At 38.4% G+C, this 17,132-nt stretch overlaps 1 protein-coding gene across 1 annotated transcript in view; it reads left to right on the top strand.

The window, feature by feature from the left end:
- NRPA1 (nuclear RNA polymerase A1) overlaps window positions 1–17,132 on the top strand; it is a 471,665-nt gene that overhangs the window by 206,545 nt on the left and 247,988 nt on the right. Inside the window, exons 10-14 of the mRNA XM_089432122.1 lie at window positions 1,643–1,731; window positions 1,817–1,964; window positions 2,195–2,413; window positions 2,556–2,822; window positions 2,922–3,063. Of these exons, the coding sequence (XP_089288248.1) occupies window positions 1,643–1,731; window positions 1,817–1,964; window positions 2,195–2,413; window positions 2,556–2,822; window positions 2,922–3,063 (865 nt within the window). The remainder of the gene's footprint in view (window positions 1–1,642; window positions 1,732–1,816; window positions 1,965–2,194; window positions 2,414–2,555; window positions 2,823–2,921; window positions 3,064–17,132) is intronic.

The following is a 17,132-nucleotide window of genomic DNA, read 5'->3' as shown; positions in this document are numbered from 1 at the left end:
TCCAGCTGTCCGCGATTTTTTTTGCTTGGGATCCATTTTGTATTCTCTTGGCCATGTTTATAAGAATCTGAGAGTCTCCTTCCACGATCATGTCTTTCGGACTTGTTGGTTGCCAACGAGTCTTGCATTTTCTCATTTCATAGGGGCTACCCCCCATAGCCTGTTGTTGGGAGATGGCTAGAACGGAGAGGTCGGGGATCAAAGTGACAACCCCCGAACCGAGTCGTTGTCGCAATGCCTGTACAATCTGAGCGACAACATTTTTTGGCACTGTTGCCGGGGACATATTTATTTTGTTCTTGTCATTTCAACGACAATCTTCATAATCTTCATAATCTTCTAATCCATTCATTAACCAGTCAATGCCACATTTTTGGGCACGGTTGATATCTCTTCATCTTTTCATCACCTTATCTTTTGTCCTCTCACTAATCCTTTCATCTTCTCTATCCACACCTTTGGCACCTGAACATTTGGGTTAGTTTTTATTTGTGTGGCGACTCCATTGATTCATCCATTCACAAGAGCTTAGACTAGAAGAAATCCTAGTAGCTTGCTTAACCCAACTCTCAAAGCTCGGTTGAACAAATTACATTCTAGTAAGCATTCATTTTTCTCATGCTGGAAGCCCTCCTTGATATCCATATGCTTCTCCCTATCTAATTTTTTGGTTTTGGGCTTTTGGATTTTAGAGTTAGATTCGTGTTCAAGTGGCGACTCCATTTCTTTCATTTTGTACAATAATTTATGCTAGAAGCTCAATCCTTGAAGACCTCTTGTTTTTCTTGAACAAAAATCTCTCTCTGATGCCCATTGGCCCCTTTTACCTTTAAAGCAAGTCATCATGAATGACTTGTTAGCCCCTTGTCATTTACTAGCCTTCCTCATGATATTCCAGAAAATGGCATTAATAAATTACCTTCTTTCATGGGTAATAATGCAATCATTGCTACAAATTATATCATAAAGTTTACTCGTTGTATGCTAATGTGCTGTGGCTCTTCATGTTATAATCATGAAGATGTCAAGATGCAACTCTTTGTCCTTTCCTTGGAAGGTGATGCTAGAAATTGGTTTTGTGATTTTCTTGACAAAACCTTCAACTCTTTACAATCAATTATTGATGCCTTTGAAGATAAATATGGAGATCAAAGGGGCTCGACTTGTGCCTCTAATACTATGAAGAAGGATAAAAGTGATCCTGAGAAGGACCCAAATATCGAGGGAAGATGTCAAGAGAATGTGCCATATCAATCTGTTCCATATTGCAGGCCATGCTAACTGCTTTAATAACTACTTAATGGACATGGACCATGTTGTCAAGAGTTGCTGATCACAACCTGGCCCAAAATAAAAAGATAAAAACGAAAGAAAGTAATAGCAACAAAAAATGAAACCCGAACTTTATAGTAGATCTTAAGCATTTGTCCATGGGATTCATTTTTCAAAATTTTGCCTGAATTGCTTGCAGACATTGAGATCCTTATGTTGATACTTTCCAAATTTTTTGCAACGAACAACATTTAGGAAAATTTCATGGTAAACAAAAATTTTGAATTTTCTGATTTTGGTAAACTATGGATTAAACTAAAATATGTGATATTATTTGTATGAAATGAATTGGTATTCTTTATGTTATCAGCCTACACTTCACAAGCCCAGTATGATGGCTCATGTTGCTCGTGTACTTAAAGGGGAGAAAACTCTTCGGATGCACTATGCCAATTGCAGGTATTCTTGTTTGTGAGATTTTTGTTTATTTTTCCAATTATATCACAATGAAGTGATAGATCTGTGATCCAAAACATTGGTGCAGCACTTATAATGCAGACTTTGATGGCGATGAAATGAATGTGCACTTTCCACAAGATGAAATTTCCCGAGCAGAAGCATACAACATTGTTAATGCCAATGAGCAGTACATTGTGCCAACAAGTGGTGATCCAATTCGAGGGTTGATTCAGGTTCAAAATATTTATTTTTTAGGAATTCTTAAGATTTTTGTTCCAGTAGTATTTGAATTAACTTCGTTGCAATTTCTATTTCATTCATCACCTTTTATTGAAAGTGGCAGATAGTTTTAGAGTCTTTTAGTCACAGTATCTTCGCATGTGAGGTAGTTCTTGTGTTTTGTATATTAAAAACCTAACTTGTTTCAATGATACGATGTTTGAGTCATTTCATGGTGCTGCAGGATCATATTGTAAGTGCTGCACTGCTTACTAAGAGGGATACATTTTTGACCAAGGAAGAGTATCAAAATCTGGTCTACACTGCTTGTGTTTCAAATGCTGCTCCTATTTTTCAACGTGGGAAATCATGTCCAAAAGTGGGTGTTGTTAAAGATGAGCATGCATTTTTATCACTTCCTCCAACAATATTGAAACCGGAACCTTTGTGGACTGGAAAGCAGGTATGTGGTTCTGTATAGTACTTTCAGCTGTATTCCTTGAGCATTAAGGTTCCAGAAATATATATTTTCAAGCTTTTCAAAATGGAAGAGTTTTTGGGATGAGTTTCTTGTTCAATCAGTTTTCCATGTTTGCTCTCTGCAGGTCATTACAACAGTGCTACATTATATCACAAAAGGAAGACCACCTTTTACTGTGAAAAAGTCTGGAAGGGTTCCAGGAGATTACTGGGGTAAAAGTAGTGGTGAGTTGGAGGTGCTTATTCAAAATAATGAACTTATCTGTGGGGTAATTGACAAGGCACAGTTTGGAAAATATGGTATGGTGCACATTGTCCAAGAGCTTTATGGTGCTGATGCAGCAGGTCATTTACTGTCAGTTTTCAGTCGCCTATTCACTGGATACTTGCAGGTTTGCCCAAATTTCAAATGAGAACTTGTTTTCTTTTTATGCCCACCCAATCTTTTTAGCATTGCGGATTTTAATGATTGAAACAATTTTTGATTTCAGATGCATGGGTTTACTTGTGGAGTAGTTGATCTCCTTCTCGTGCCTCAAGCAGAGGATGACCGGAAAAAGAAATTGGAGAAGAGTGAAAAGCTTGGGGACAAAATTCATTTGCAATTTCTTGGTGGAGATAGAGCTGACATAGGTTTGTTTTACTGTAATTCCAAGCTAAGTTTCCTGGTTGCAGATTATATATTGAAATATCAACATAACTTGTTTGTGGAATCAAAGTTCTTAAAATTAGAAAAATGGCCAGAGACCAAGGGTACCTATTGTTGAGAATCCAACCGGAAGAGAATTTTTGAACTACTAGGAATTACTTGTGAAAGTATTAGGTCTTCTTTACAATTTAATTCACTTCATCAAGTAATTTCACTTCAGAAATTAAATGAAGAGTAAGGAGAATGAAGAGATCACAATGCACAATAACAAGAGACAGCAGAATTAGGTCAAAGACCAGGGTGAAAAGCCCACAAGGGGAAAACCCAACCAAATTTTTCTTAGAGAGATCTTTCAACAATACATTGAGAGAAAGATTATAATGACCCAAGAAGGCTTCCACAAGTGCTAAGTCTCCACAATTGGATGTCCAACAAAGATCACCAAGGAGAGGCTGATCCTCTCATCATATCATAGAAGACAGTCATATTAGAACTCAGATCTAGGCTCAGATCCTGGACCCAGACTTCAGATAACTATAATAATAAGCTGATCTCGGACACCAGACGTCATATCACAATGATAATAAGCAGATCTCGAATAGCAGATTTCAGATCTCAATGATATTAAGCAGATCTCGATCCTCTGACTTCGGATCATAAGTATTATGAGCAGATCTTGAACCTCTGACTTTAGACCATAAATATAATGAGTAGATCTCAAACCTTTGACTTCAGATCATATGTTTAATGAGCAGATCTCTAATCACTGATTTCAGATCATAAATGTAATGAGCAGATCTATAGATCTCAGATCACTTCACATAGGAGAGCCGATGAGTAAGGTATGTGTGTTCCAAATAGCTTACAAAGGAAAGCTAATTAACCTCTCTATATAACCATCATATGATCTGAATGAGTGAGTTTCTAGGCAAAACAACTAGCCATCATGTGATCCGAATGAGAGAGTTTCAAGGCAAGCCAGCTAGCCATCATGTGATCCGACTTAGCACTTGTGGAGCCACTTGAAAATATAAGTAAAATAATAATTTCTTCTTTCCAAAAATTCATTTTAGTGAATCAAAAGCATGAAGAACATGCTAGAAACAATAATAATTTTGTTCTTCTCAAGTACAACAATAATTATGAAGACCGACCATAGCTACAAATTTTTCAACACTCCCTCTTAGCTAGGGAGGTATTCATAATCATAGTCAAGATGTCATACAAGTTGAAAAGGTTCTCTAAGAAAAGGCCAAGATTAGATCAACATCATCAAAGGATTACCAACATCACAACCTAGTACCAAATCACCATGGTACTCTTCATGCATACTCTCCCCAAGAGACAACAATCAATTAGTGTCTCATAAGTTCATAGCCATGGTACCATATAAATCAATCAACTAGTACTGTAGAACTAGAGTACTACCTTATCCATGCATGGTAGTAATAATAAGCTCTTTAGAGCCAAATGTTGGGAGGCTCCTATCCAACTCGATAGCCTCTAACCCCATTCTCCTATCCAAGTCACTGTACTTGACTCAGGGACTACAACCCTATCCAGGTCATAGTACAAGACTTAGGAGAATGGTTATTTTCCTTTAGGTTACTGGTCATAGTGCCAGTTACAGGAAAATGTCCATCTTCCTATCCAGGTCAATGTATTGACACAGGGTGTTAATCCCTATACAGGTCAAATACATGACTCAGGAAGATGCCCATCTTTCTATACAGGTCAGTGTACTTGACACGGGGATGTTAAGCCCTATACAGGTCAAAGCACAAGACATAAAAAGATGCTCACAAGACCATTCTCCCTATATAGGTCAGTGTACAAGACTCAAGGTAAAAACCCTATACAGCTCATAGTACAAGACACAAGGAGAATGATTATGCGTAATGTTGATCAATCTATCGAACCATTCTCCATCTTCAGGTAACATTGACTTAGGGACTACAACCCTATCCAAGTTAGTGTGTCAGAGGAAGAATAACATGATCTAAGAAGATGATTGCTCCCTCTCAACTAGAGCGGCACTCTTCGTAAGTCCAACCTATCTCTAAAATATGCAACTTCCTCCGGGGAGAGGTTTTTATCAATTGTTTGTTCATCAGTGGAGATATACTAGAGCTTACTTCTCCTTTTGGCACCATGTCACGAATGTAGTGATACTTAATGTCAATCTATTGGGTTCTCTGATAACTTCATGCAACTTCAATTATCATAGAATATCACTGTGGTCTTCAAACAATTCAGTAAGAAATATTAGAAGCCAAATTGCTTCTTGAGCCACTGCACATGCTGCTACTCATTCCGCCTCAGCAGAACTATCAAAGAACCGTAGTAGTTAAAAAAACCCTAGGTTGTATCATCAATACTTTTGACTCAGTGAGAGAATTCCTACAACATGATCATCATCAACAACATGAAGTAGTTAACATTACCATAAAGGTGTTAGCTATAATCTAGCACAACAAATACATTATAGAGTCAATCAACTGGCTTTACAAAAATGAATTAACAGAGTGAGTTGATCTCTCAGTTTCATTGTCATGGAAGTTGTCATGTGCTTGCATTCCTGCAACCCAAGCCTCTGCAGGATTTTGATAATAACCTTCCCTTGCTCAAGGGAGACTTTATCAGACTTATAACCCAGGATCGTTCATATCCAATTTGTTAATTTTAGTTAACAATGGTATGTTCTATGCTTAACATAATTTACTTCAATGTTCTTAAGAAGCCCAATAACGAAATCCAATTTTTCCTAGCAACAATCACATCAACCATTAATCACATTGATAGTAATGCAGATAGAACATAAAAACAAATGCAGAAGACAAGCCAAGATAAGAGGACACCAGATTTGGTGGATGCCAGGGAAAAACCCTTTGATCAAATCTTCTTATTATTATTTAATAGTCAGCAGAGAGAGAGAGTACAAGAATCAAATAGATTAGCTCAATACAAAGTCAAATCAACCCGGTCAAATTCTGTAGTCAACTGCAGTCAAACTTCAGCGCTAACTAGAAAGTCAACGCTAGTCAAAATAGCAACAAAACACCTCCTTTGAAGCTCGGTCAAAGGCATTTTAATTTGGCCTTCAGCAAAGGTCAAAGTGAACCCAAAACAATTCCAACAACTTTGGTCAAACTCATTCAAATAGCAGTCAACCCTGTGGTCAAACAAGCCTGTGGTCAATGCAGGTCAAACAAACCCAAAGTGCTCGATTTTGTGCCAGATAATGTGGCCTAGAGAAACCTAAATTTTTCCCTCAAAACCATAGTCAAATTCGGTCAAAACAACCTCAGTCAAGAAGCTACCCTTGTGATGTTGGCAACTTATCCCCATAAGAACTTCGGTAGTTCTTGGTCATGAAGCATAGCACGGGTAGCTTCTATGATTGTTCAATTCTTCCTTTCGACAACTCCATTTTGCTCAGGAGTATATGTAGTAGTGGTCTCCCTCTTAATGCCAGTTTCTCTACAACAGTCATTGAATTCATTCCACTCATATTCAGTTCCATTATCACTCATCAATATTTTGATCTTTTTCCCTATTTGATTCTCAACCAAGGCTTTGAAAGAGCAGAACCATTTGAATACTTCGTCTTTTTTCTTCAAGAAATAGATCCATGTTTTACGAGAGAAGTCATCCACAAAAATTGCATAGTACAAGTATCCTCCTAAAATTGCATAGATCAGAATGGACCAATTGAAGAATGTCGGTAGTTTGAATTTCACTTGAGGGGAATGGTATCCTTGTATGTTTTCCAGCTGCACAACCTTGACAAACTCTTTCATGATCTATGTTGAATTCAGGCATACCTATGACCATATTCCTCACATGAGGTAACGCTTTGTAATGAAGGTGAGCAAATCTCTGGTGCCATAATTCAGATTGAAGAGAAGTATCACAAGTCATAACTCCCAAAGGACTTCCTCCAACTTGATAGAGACCTTCAACGCTAAATCCAAGTGTAAATGCATCTTTCGGGTTCCTTTTCCAAACATGTACCTTCCCATCAACGAATGTTACCTTGAAACCTTTATTTTCCATTGCAGAAATAAACACCAGGTTCTTTTTCAAATCAAGTACATATAATACTTCTTGTAGATGAAGGGTTTGACCTTGATTTAAGTGAAGAGTGACAGTCCCAATCCCTTTCACGGGGTAGGTGGCATTGTCCCCAAGTATGATCTCCAAATTTTTCTTCTTTTCAACCAAGTTTGGCAGGGCCTCCTTGTACCTAGTGAAGTGCCTTGAGGCATGACTATCAATCAACCAATGATCCAATGCATCTGGACGAAAGGCAGTGGTGAGGGAATAAATAAGATAAAATTCTTTCTGTTCATCTACAATATTAGTTTTCTCATACCTGGAGTTTCTCGACCTTTTGGGAGGATAACCATTTCCATATTGAGCAGCGGGAGCATTCCTCTTTCCTTTGTAGTTGAACTTATTGCTCCTTTGACTACCATTGCCTTTGTAATTGTTGAGGTTGTTATTGTCATCATCCCTTGGAGTATCCTTCTTGTGAGGACACTCTCTAGCAAAGTGGCCAAACCTGTTGCAATTGAAGCATCTTCCTTTTCTTCCTTCTTTGAATCCCGACTTAAATCCTTGACCTTGTCTTCTTGGACCAACATTGTTCTTCCTTTTAGCGTGAGTGGAGAAAGTGGTGATTATTTCCATTTGAGGGCTTATCTCTTTCTATCATCCTTATTTCTTCGTGAGTGCATCTAGCCAATAATTCATCAAATCCGGAATCCTATCATTGTTGAGGATGGTAGTGTTAAACACATCTCATTCTCTTGTAAGGCCTCCAAGTGCAATTAGAGTAAGCTCCTTGTCACCAACAACTTCTCTAATAGATAGGAGATCATTCTTGATTTTGGTAATCCTCATGAAGTAGGATTGGATGGAATCTCCTCTATCCATCTTGATGTTTTTCAACTTGTTCTTGAGAAAGAGAACTTGATTTGTATTGTTTACTTTGAACATCCCAACCAGCTTGTAATACATCTCTTTAAATGTTTCTAAATCAGAAATATAGGCAACCAAAGGCTTGTGAATGGAATCAACGATAATTTTCTTAGCTTTGATGTCACCTTTCTTGTACTTTGTTTTGGCAGCAACGAGTGCATTTGAAGGAGGTTCCACCATCATCCTTTGACATAGTCCATAGCATCATTCTCTTCCAATGTCAAATCCAGAGACATCTTCCATGCATGATAGTTGGTTTGTCCTTAAGCTTGTCCTCAGATTTGAAGTATGATGTAGTTGTCATTGAGGCTAGCTTCAAATTCTTGTCCAACAACTTCCCTTAGTGATGTCATTTCTCATTGTTGCTTTGGCGTTTTCTTCACCTGAGCTCTGATACCATGTTAATTTTAGTTAACAATGGTATGTTCTATGCTTAGCACACTTTACTTCATTGTTCTTTAGAAGCCCAATAGCAAAATCCAATTATTTACAACAACAATCACATCAACCATTAATTACATTGACAGTAAATGCAGATAGAACATAAAAACAAATGCAAAAGACAAGCCAAGACAAGAGGACACCAGCTTTGGCGGATGCCAGGGAAAAACCCCAATGTGGGGAAAACCCTTTGATCAAATCTTCTTATTATTATTCAATAGATTAGCAAAGAGAGAGTACAAAAGTCAAATAGACTAGCTCAATACAAAGTCAAATTAGCCCTATCAAATTCTGTAGTCAACTGCAGTCAAAATTTAGCCCTAATCAGAAAGTCAACATTGGTCAAAACAACAACAAAACACCTCCTTTAAAGCTTGGTCAAAGGAAGTTCAATTCTGCCTTCTACAAAGGTCAAAGTCAAGCCAAAACAATCCCAACAACTTTGGTCAAACTCGGTCAAACAATAGTCATCCCTGTTGTGAAACAGGTGTTGGACTGGACACAGATTGTCATTGATGTCAATATGGCAATATTCAAGGAGTAGACGGAGCCAAGAGGAGGAGACAGAGCCAAAGAAGAGGAGCAAACAACCATCAGAGCCAAGAGGAGTAGCAGGAACAGAGCCAAAGGAACTAACAGAGCAAACAGAGCCATCGGGAGGATTATAGTGTATATGGTATCAAAGCATAATTATATATATAGTAGGCGGAATACACCATAGCATATGTAGCAAGCGGAATAGACTATTGGGAGCCCATAACACTCTCGGTGGCCACAAAAGAGTTATATGCTAGCGATTACACTATCGGAAGCTTATCGGGCCTGTAAAACCCATATATGTGTTTAATACATTATCGGAGCAGAAACTATATAAATATGAATTAACGTAAACGGAGGCGGAATACTTGGATATATGCAAATACACCATCAACAACAAACAAACATGAGCCGTCAGATTTCCAGCGAAAAAGATCCGACGACTACTGGGCGATAAAGATGTGCGGAGGTTAACCGGCGGGGATGAGCAGACGGGTTGTAAGCGATATTCCCTGCACCGCTTTAGGAGGTGGGTGGTAAACGTACCATGGCGTGCGATACCATTCATTGCACGACACGTGGATGACGGGACGCGACGGAAAACCTCTTTATTGCGCGTTAACATGCGGTTAAGTTACGGCATTAGGAGGAGCAAACGTCGTCGGATCGCCTGATGAATGATCAGACGACATGATTAACCTCATGTGTTTTTTTTCACTGATTGTGATAATCAACGCGGACCTGATGCGGAATTATGTTATGATGTAATACCATATCGCATCTGCCCATCGCCTGTCCAACTAGAAGCACTGATTGCAATTTAAGCATGGACCCAATACAGGGATAATCTGTTAAACTGGAAAACTGGCATAGTGAACTTGCGATTGGAGCATAACGTCATGATTGCGGTTGGAGCATAACGTCTCAGTGAACTTGCACAGCGCAGAGGAAGGCGCAGCGACTGAGGAGGAAGCCTAAGAGGCGGTGTAAGCGGAAACGAATGGACAGAGGCATGGGAATGTATAAAACAGTAAAAACAGAGAACTGTTGGCGCTCTTGTTGTGGTGAAGAACCAGAGGGTGAGATAGTAGAAGCAGCAGAGGCAAAAGAGGCAAAAAAAGCAGTGGAGGCTGTAGAGGCAGCAGAAGCAGGAGAGTAGGAGTGAGTAAACCTTTAGCTGAATAGAGTGTAGCAACATACTAGTGTATACCCATATTGGGTTGGAGCCCAAGAGGTTGGAGCCTCAGAACTAAACAGGACTGAAGTCATTGGGGGTAGGTGCTCCTAAGTGCAGAACCACTACAAAACAGAGTTGGTGCTCTGGAGGTTGGAGCCTCACTGAAGTCCAAGTTGGAGCTTGGCAACTATTCACAATCAGATTTATACTTATATTGTATTTATTTCATTGCATTGTCTTGAGCTTTAATAAAAGCATTAATTCCAACTATTGATTTCTGTGTTCTGTGTATACATATACATATCTATATATGTTTTGGCAATCACTAGAACAATTAAAAAATTAATAAGAAATACTGATTCACCCCCTCTCTTAGTATTTCCAACAACAGGCTTGTGGTCAACGTAGGTCAAACAACCCCAAAGTCCTTGATTTCTGTGCCAGATAACGAGGCCTGGAGAAACCAAAATTTTTCCCTCAAAACTGCAGTTAAATTTGGTAAAAACAACCTTGGTCAATGCTGGTCAAACAATCTTAACTTTGGTTTTGTTTTAGCCCATAAATTCTGTCCTCCTGGCTGCACGTGAGAGAGAGAGAGAGAGAGAGAGAGAGAGAGAGAGAGAGATGCCCAAGCTATACAAACCAATCTGATGAAGAGAGAGAAGAATTTGTGAGTGAATGATGTCCAAATTAGGTGTGAGGTACCTTCTATTTATAGACTTTGTTGCGGTTGAAGAAATACATCCATTGGGCTTCTTGAGCCTACATTAGACTGAGGTCGATCTGAACAATTTGTGCATGTGAGGGAATAAATTAAAAATCACACTTTTGCTTATCCAAATGAGATGATCTTTACATCAATCTTGGACCTCTTGAAAAGAGGAATCCAATGCAATCATCATCTCCATCAAATGACTTGTCTGAAGGTGGAATTTAGCCCTAGTTGCCAATTTTAGCACAATTCAATGACCAACTCCCACTTTCATTGAAGAACCAGGTATTCAAAACCTTGATTAATATGCATCAAATATTTTAATGAGCCAATCGATAGACTTTATCAATTTAGCAACAGAGCTTTACTAGGTTCCACATCATGCAGGTGTTCATGGGTAAAAGAATTTCATAATACTGGAACCCTCAAATTTTGTCTAGGGTTTACAGACCCTAAATACGTGACACTCGTCCTTGCATTAGCATAATGAAATGGTCAATCTAGGGTTTGTCCACAAATTCTAGATTGAATCCTTGTTAGGGTTTTCAAACCCCAAACACTTACAACCCTAAGGAAAACCAAAGATTGCTCATAGCTTGAGGAATGAGATCTTGTTTTTTATGATGTATAACCGTTATTTACGTCCTTGGTGATGGGGCAGTGCATTGCCCATCAGGGGTTGGGACGTGGAAGGTTTCCTTGTCATTAACATGAGAGGGAAACATTAGCCGAGGAATAAGGTGATGGCCATAACGAGTGAGGCAGAACTCATGCTTTTCTTTTGTTCATGTGCTAATTGTTGAATTCTATCTTATTTTCAAATCTTATATTTATTGCCTTATGATCAATAATTACACATGAAATTTTTTTTTAACCTTAATTTCGTTTTTACGATTGAGTAAAGATTATTAGATTGATATAAAATATATGAGATAGTTATTGATGTTTGATTACAATTGAGAGCGCTGATATATATACATAGTCAGGGTGTCTTTTCAATAAGACATTTTTTTTTAATTTTTTTTTATTATGAATTAGTTATTGATTATTTATATTTATATATTATATTATATATAATATATAAATATATATTGTTGTACATAATGTAATATATATTATACATTGTTGTCCAGAAGGGAATACCTTCCACTGCTATATAAAAGATCAACACTGCCTCTTAGTAAGGAAGGTATTCTTCCATGATGTTTGTTGGAAATATGGTAGCCATGGTCGGTATTTTCATCATGAAAAGAAAAAGAAAATTTAAATTTGAATTTATGCCTCTTGAATTACTCAAGTCGGCTTCCCTGTGTTCAATTCGTTTGGGCCTGTAAGCGGCACCCATTTGACTCCCTTCAAAGACTATATAATGGAGAGCTCTCCTCCTCATTTTGTACCTCGACTTGTGTCTTGATTATCTTTGTTTCAACGAAGGAGGAAAAATAAATGAGGGCCAAAAGATCAGTAGGATGGAGGAGAGGCTTGGCAACTCTTGTTTCTGGTTAGATGTTACCTTGATGTCTGGTTTTGGATGTATTAATGAATTTCGAATTGTCTCTCTCATAAGGAAAGATTTATGGGTTTCCCCTTGTGGGTTTTTCCCTGGCCTCAGGCCTAAAACTCGGTGTCTCTTGTTTATTCTCTTTGTTAAAATTGGCAACTAGGGGCCAAATTTCACCTTGGGACAACTCATTTGATGGAGATGATGATTGCATTGGATTCCTCTTTTCGAGAGGTCCAAGATTGATATAAAGATCATCTCATTCGTACAAGCAGAAGTGTGATTTTGAATTTATGCCCACACATGTGCAAATTGATCAGGTCGACTTCATGATTATGTAGGCTCAAGAAGCCCAATGGATGTGTCTCTTCACCCACAACAAAGTGTATAAATACAAGAGACCTTACAACTCATTTGGACATCCATCACTTACACATTTTTCTCTCTCTCTTCAACAGATTGGTTCATGTAGCTTGGGCATCCTCTCTCTCTCTCACATGCATGGCTAGGAGGACAAAATTTCTGGGCAGAAATTACCGGCCGAATTTTAGACAGTTTGACCAACGTTGTCTTAGGTGATTTTGACCAGTTTTGACTGTGGCTTTTGGGGTAGAATTTTGATTTTCCTATGCTGCATTGATTGGCACAGAAATAGAGGTTTTCTGGGTTGTTTGACTTGCATTGACTGCAAGCTTGTTTGACCGTAGAGTTGACCACAGTTTGATGGAGTTTCACCATAGCTTTTGTGATTGTTTTGGGTTGACTTTGACCACTGCTAGAGGTCGGGCTTGATTGCCATTGACCGAGGTTCAAGGGAGGTGTTTGACTTCTGTTTTGACTAGTGTTGAATCTATGGTTAGGGCTGAAGTTTGACTGTAGTTGACTACAAATTTTGACAGGGTTGATTTGACCTTGTATTGGGCTAGTCAATTTGACTTTTGTATTCTCTCTCTATTGAACTATTGAATAATAAGAAGAAGAATTGATCAAATGGTTTCCCCGCATTGGGGTTTATGCCTAACATCTGCTAAATTTGACGTTTTCTTGTCTTGGCTTGTCTTGGGCATTTTGTTTTATGTTCTATCTGCATTTACTGTCAATGTGATTAATGGTTAATGTGATTGCTACTGGAAATAATTGGACATTGTTATTGGGCTGCTAAAGGAGCATTGAAGTAAATTGTGTTAAGCATAGAACATACCATTGTTAACGAAATTTAACATGGTACAAAGCACAGGTGAAGACAAAACCCAAGCGAGAGTGAGAAAAGTAATCACCAAGGAAAGCTGTTGGACAAGAACTCTGAGCTAAATTCAATGACGACTACATCATACTTCAAATCTGAGGACAAGCTTAACGACAAATCCGATTATCATGCATGGCAGATGTCTCTAGATTTGACTTTGGAAGAGAATGACGTTGTTGGAAATAATGAGAGGGGGGTGAATCAATATTTCTTTTCAATTGTTATGATTACCAGTTTAGATTCTTTACAACCTTAATCAAAGCAATGATTTTATTAAAATATAGAAAAATATTGAGTACAATATCTGATGAATTTTGCCAAGCTTCAACTTGGAATTTAATGAGGCTCCAACCTCTAGGGCTCCAACCTTGAATTTAGGAGCACCAACTCCAAGGACACCAATCCTTTCAATTTTGAGGCACCAACCCTAAGGGCTTCGACCCTATAGATTTACTTTGTCAAGAAATTTTTATTATTTCGCTTTCAAGGATTTCTTTACCAAACCCTGTGCTTGTAGTCTTTGCAACATGTCACTGTCTGCGCTATGGCTTCACTTTTGGTCTGATCCTTCCAAGATGAATCAGGTCAAAAGATTGTCCTCCAGCTCTGTCTTTAGCTTCCTTCTTTGCTTGGCCTTCGACTTTTGCTGCACCTTCTGCGTCTACTAGACCTTCGGCTTCCTCTGTTTCTTCAAGTTCATGTGTTGTGAGCTTTCCTTGTTCTTTGTTTTAATGCCCGAGATCGATGCCTAGAAGTGAAGCGTTTTAACTCGTTTTTATTCGAGTTTCACCAATAATTGAGAGACACGTTTATTGGAGGGAGGCCGACTTGTTTTGTTATTGGAGAAACTAGAGAGGCTATAACCATATTATAATAGAAGTCTAGCGGTCCCCACATGCCACGTCACTGCTAATTGCAATCGCAACTTTCAGAGGTCTCTTACTACAATATATTGTAGAGGCCCTTTTTAATATTCATCCAAGACCCACATGGAGGTCCCACATGCCATGTTATTAATCACAATCACAAATTTCCAAAATCCCGCAATTGCAAATTTTGGAGGTCTCTTACAAGCATGCTAATAACATAGCCGATTTCCTTATTGCCGATAGAGCAGATGCGATATAATATTAAATAATCATTAATAAATCCATTGGGTCCACAACCTTTATCGTAATCGGCGGTTTGGCCGTGTCAATCCTTAAGACTTTTGATATGACTCCCGATGAGGCGGATGAAATATTACATAAAGGTGTATTCTAATGGAGCTTTTTGGTCTGCATATTATATCGCAATCGGCGCGTTTTAACATTACATTTCTTTAAGTCTTGTGATATGAAAGTTCCAATTAGATGGGTGCGATGTTTCTTTAGGGCGTGTTATAATGGAGCGATCGGGTTTGCACATTATATTGCAATTGAGGTTTTAATGTGACAATAGCTTTAAAAGGACTTGCGATTATGCAACAGATGCAATACTGTATAGGGTTGTTACCATAACCTGTTTCGGGTCTGTAGTAATATCGCAATCAGGGTTTTACGCGGTGACAATCCTTTAAGACTTGCGATATGAAACTTCCGATGCGACGGATGCAATATTTCTTTAAGGAGTATTGTAATGGTCCGGCGGGTCCGCAATACACATATCATAATCAATGGATTTGGGGTAGTGATACATAATAAACTTTATAGTCTGCGATTATGCAATGGATGTGATATTCTATTGAGTTGTATTACAATGGTGCTGCGGGTTTGCAATGGTATCGCAATTGTAGGTTTTCAATGTGACACGTAATAAAGCTGCCGATATAATATACTGCTGATATGTAAACTTTGATGCGCTGTGGACTTTTGTTAAAAAGTTTCCACGGTTTGTTTCTTAGATTGGGTTCTTAGCTCCTCCGATAACATAGTTTATGCTTCTCCGCTGATGTGTTCCTCTTTGCTTCTCGATGGCTTCTCCTCTTTGACTTCTTGCTCCTGTTGCTTCACAGATCTTCTCTGCTTGGCTTCACATCATTAATTAGTATCCAGAATATTGCCATATTGACATTAATGCCAATCTAGATCAACAAATGCTATGGACTATATAAAGGGAAGAGTGGTGGAGCGTCCTTCAAATGTACCCGCTGCTGCAAAAATAAAGTACAAGAAAGGTGAGGTCAAAGCTAAAAACATTATTGTAGATACCATTCACAAGCCTTTGGTTGCCTATATTTCTGATTTGGAAACATCTAAAGAGATGTATGACAAGCTGGTTAGGATGTTCATAGTAAACAATGCAAATCAAGTTCTCTTTCTGAAAAACAAGCTGAAAGACATCAAGATGGATAGAGGAGAGTCCATTCAATCCTACTTCATGAGGATTACCGAAATCAAGAATGATCTCCTATCTATTGGAGAAGTTGTTGGTGACAGGGAGCTCACTCATATTGTACTTGGAGGTCTTACAAGAGAATGGGATGTGTTTAACACCACCATCCTGAACAATGACACGATTTTGGGTATTGATGAATTATTGCCTAGATGCACTCAAGAAGAAATAAGGATGATGGAGAGAGATAAGCTTTCAAATGGAAATGACCCTGCTGCTTTCTTTGCTCATGCTAAAAGGAAGAACAATGCTGGTCTAAGAAGACAAGGTCAAGGATTTAAGCCAAGATACAAAGAAGGAAGAAAAGGAAGATGCTTCAATTGCAATAGGTTTGGCCATTATGCTAGAGAGTGTCCTCACAAGAACGATACTCCAAGGGATGATGACAACAACCACAACAATTACAAAGGTAGTGGCAATCAAAGGAACAACAAGTTCAACAACAAAGGAAAGAGGAATGCTCTTGCTACTCGATATAGAAATTGTTGTCCTCCCAAAAGATAAAGAAATTCCAGGTATGAGGAAAGTAATGTTGTAGAAAAACAAAATGAATTTTATCTTATTTCCTCTTTATCTACTGCCTCTCCTCCGAATACATTGGATCATTGGATGATTGATAGTGGAACCTCAAGGCACTTCACTGGGTACAAGGAGGCCTCTCGAATTTGGTTGAAAAGATGATTAACTTGAAAATCATACTTGGAGATAATGCCACCTATCCTGTGGAAGGAATAGGTAATGTCACCCTTCACTTAAATCAAGGTCAAACCATCCATCTACCAAAAGTATTGTATGTGGCTGATTTAAAGAAGAACCTTGTATCTGTTTCTGTGACCGAGGATAAAGGCTTCAAGGTAACAGTTGTTAATGGAAATGTACATCTTTGGCAAAGAAACTCTAAAGATGCATTTACACTTGGATTTAGGGTTGATGGTCTTTATCAAGTTGGAGGAAGTCTTTTGGGAGTCATGTCTTGCAACACTTATCTTCAATCCGAATTGTGGCATTGGAGATTTGCCCACCTTCATTACAAAGCTTTACATATGGGGTAAGGAGTATGCTCGATTTCAACATGAATCATGA

Source organism: Pinus tabuliformis, chromosome 5_1 (genome assembly GCF_031772625.1).
Source record: "Pinus tabuliformis cultivar Carrire ecotype Pingquan chromosome 5_1, CPIR1, whole genome shotgun sequence".
Lineage (NCBI taxonomy): Eukaryota > Viridiplantae > Streptophyta > Pinopsida > Pinales > Pinaceae > Pinus > Pinus tabuliformis.
The sequence above is the reverse complement of the archived record's forward strand: the minus strand, read 5'-3'. Positions and strand labels throughout refer to the sequence as shown.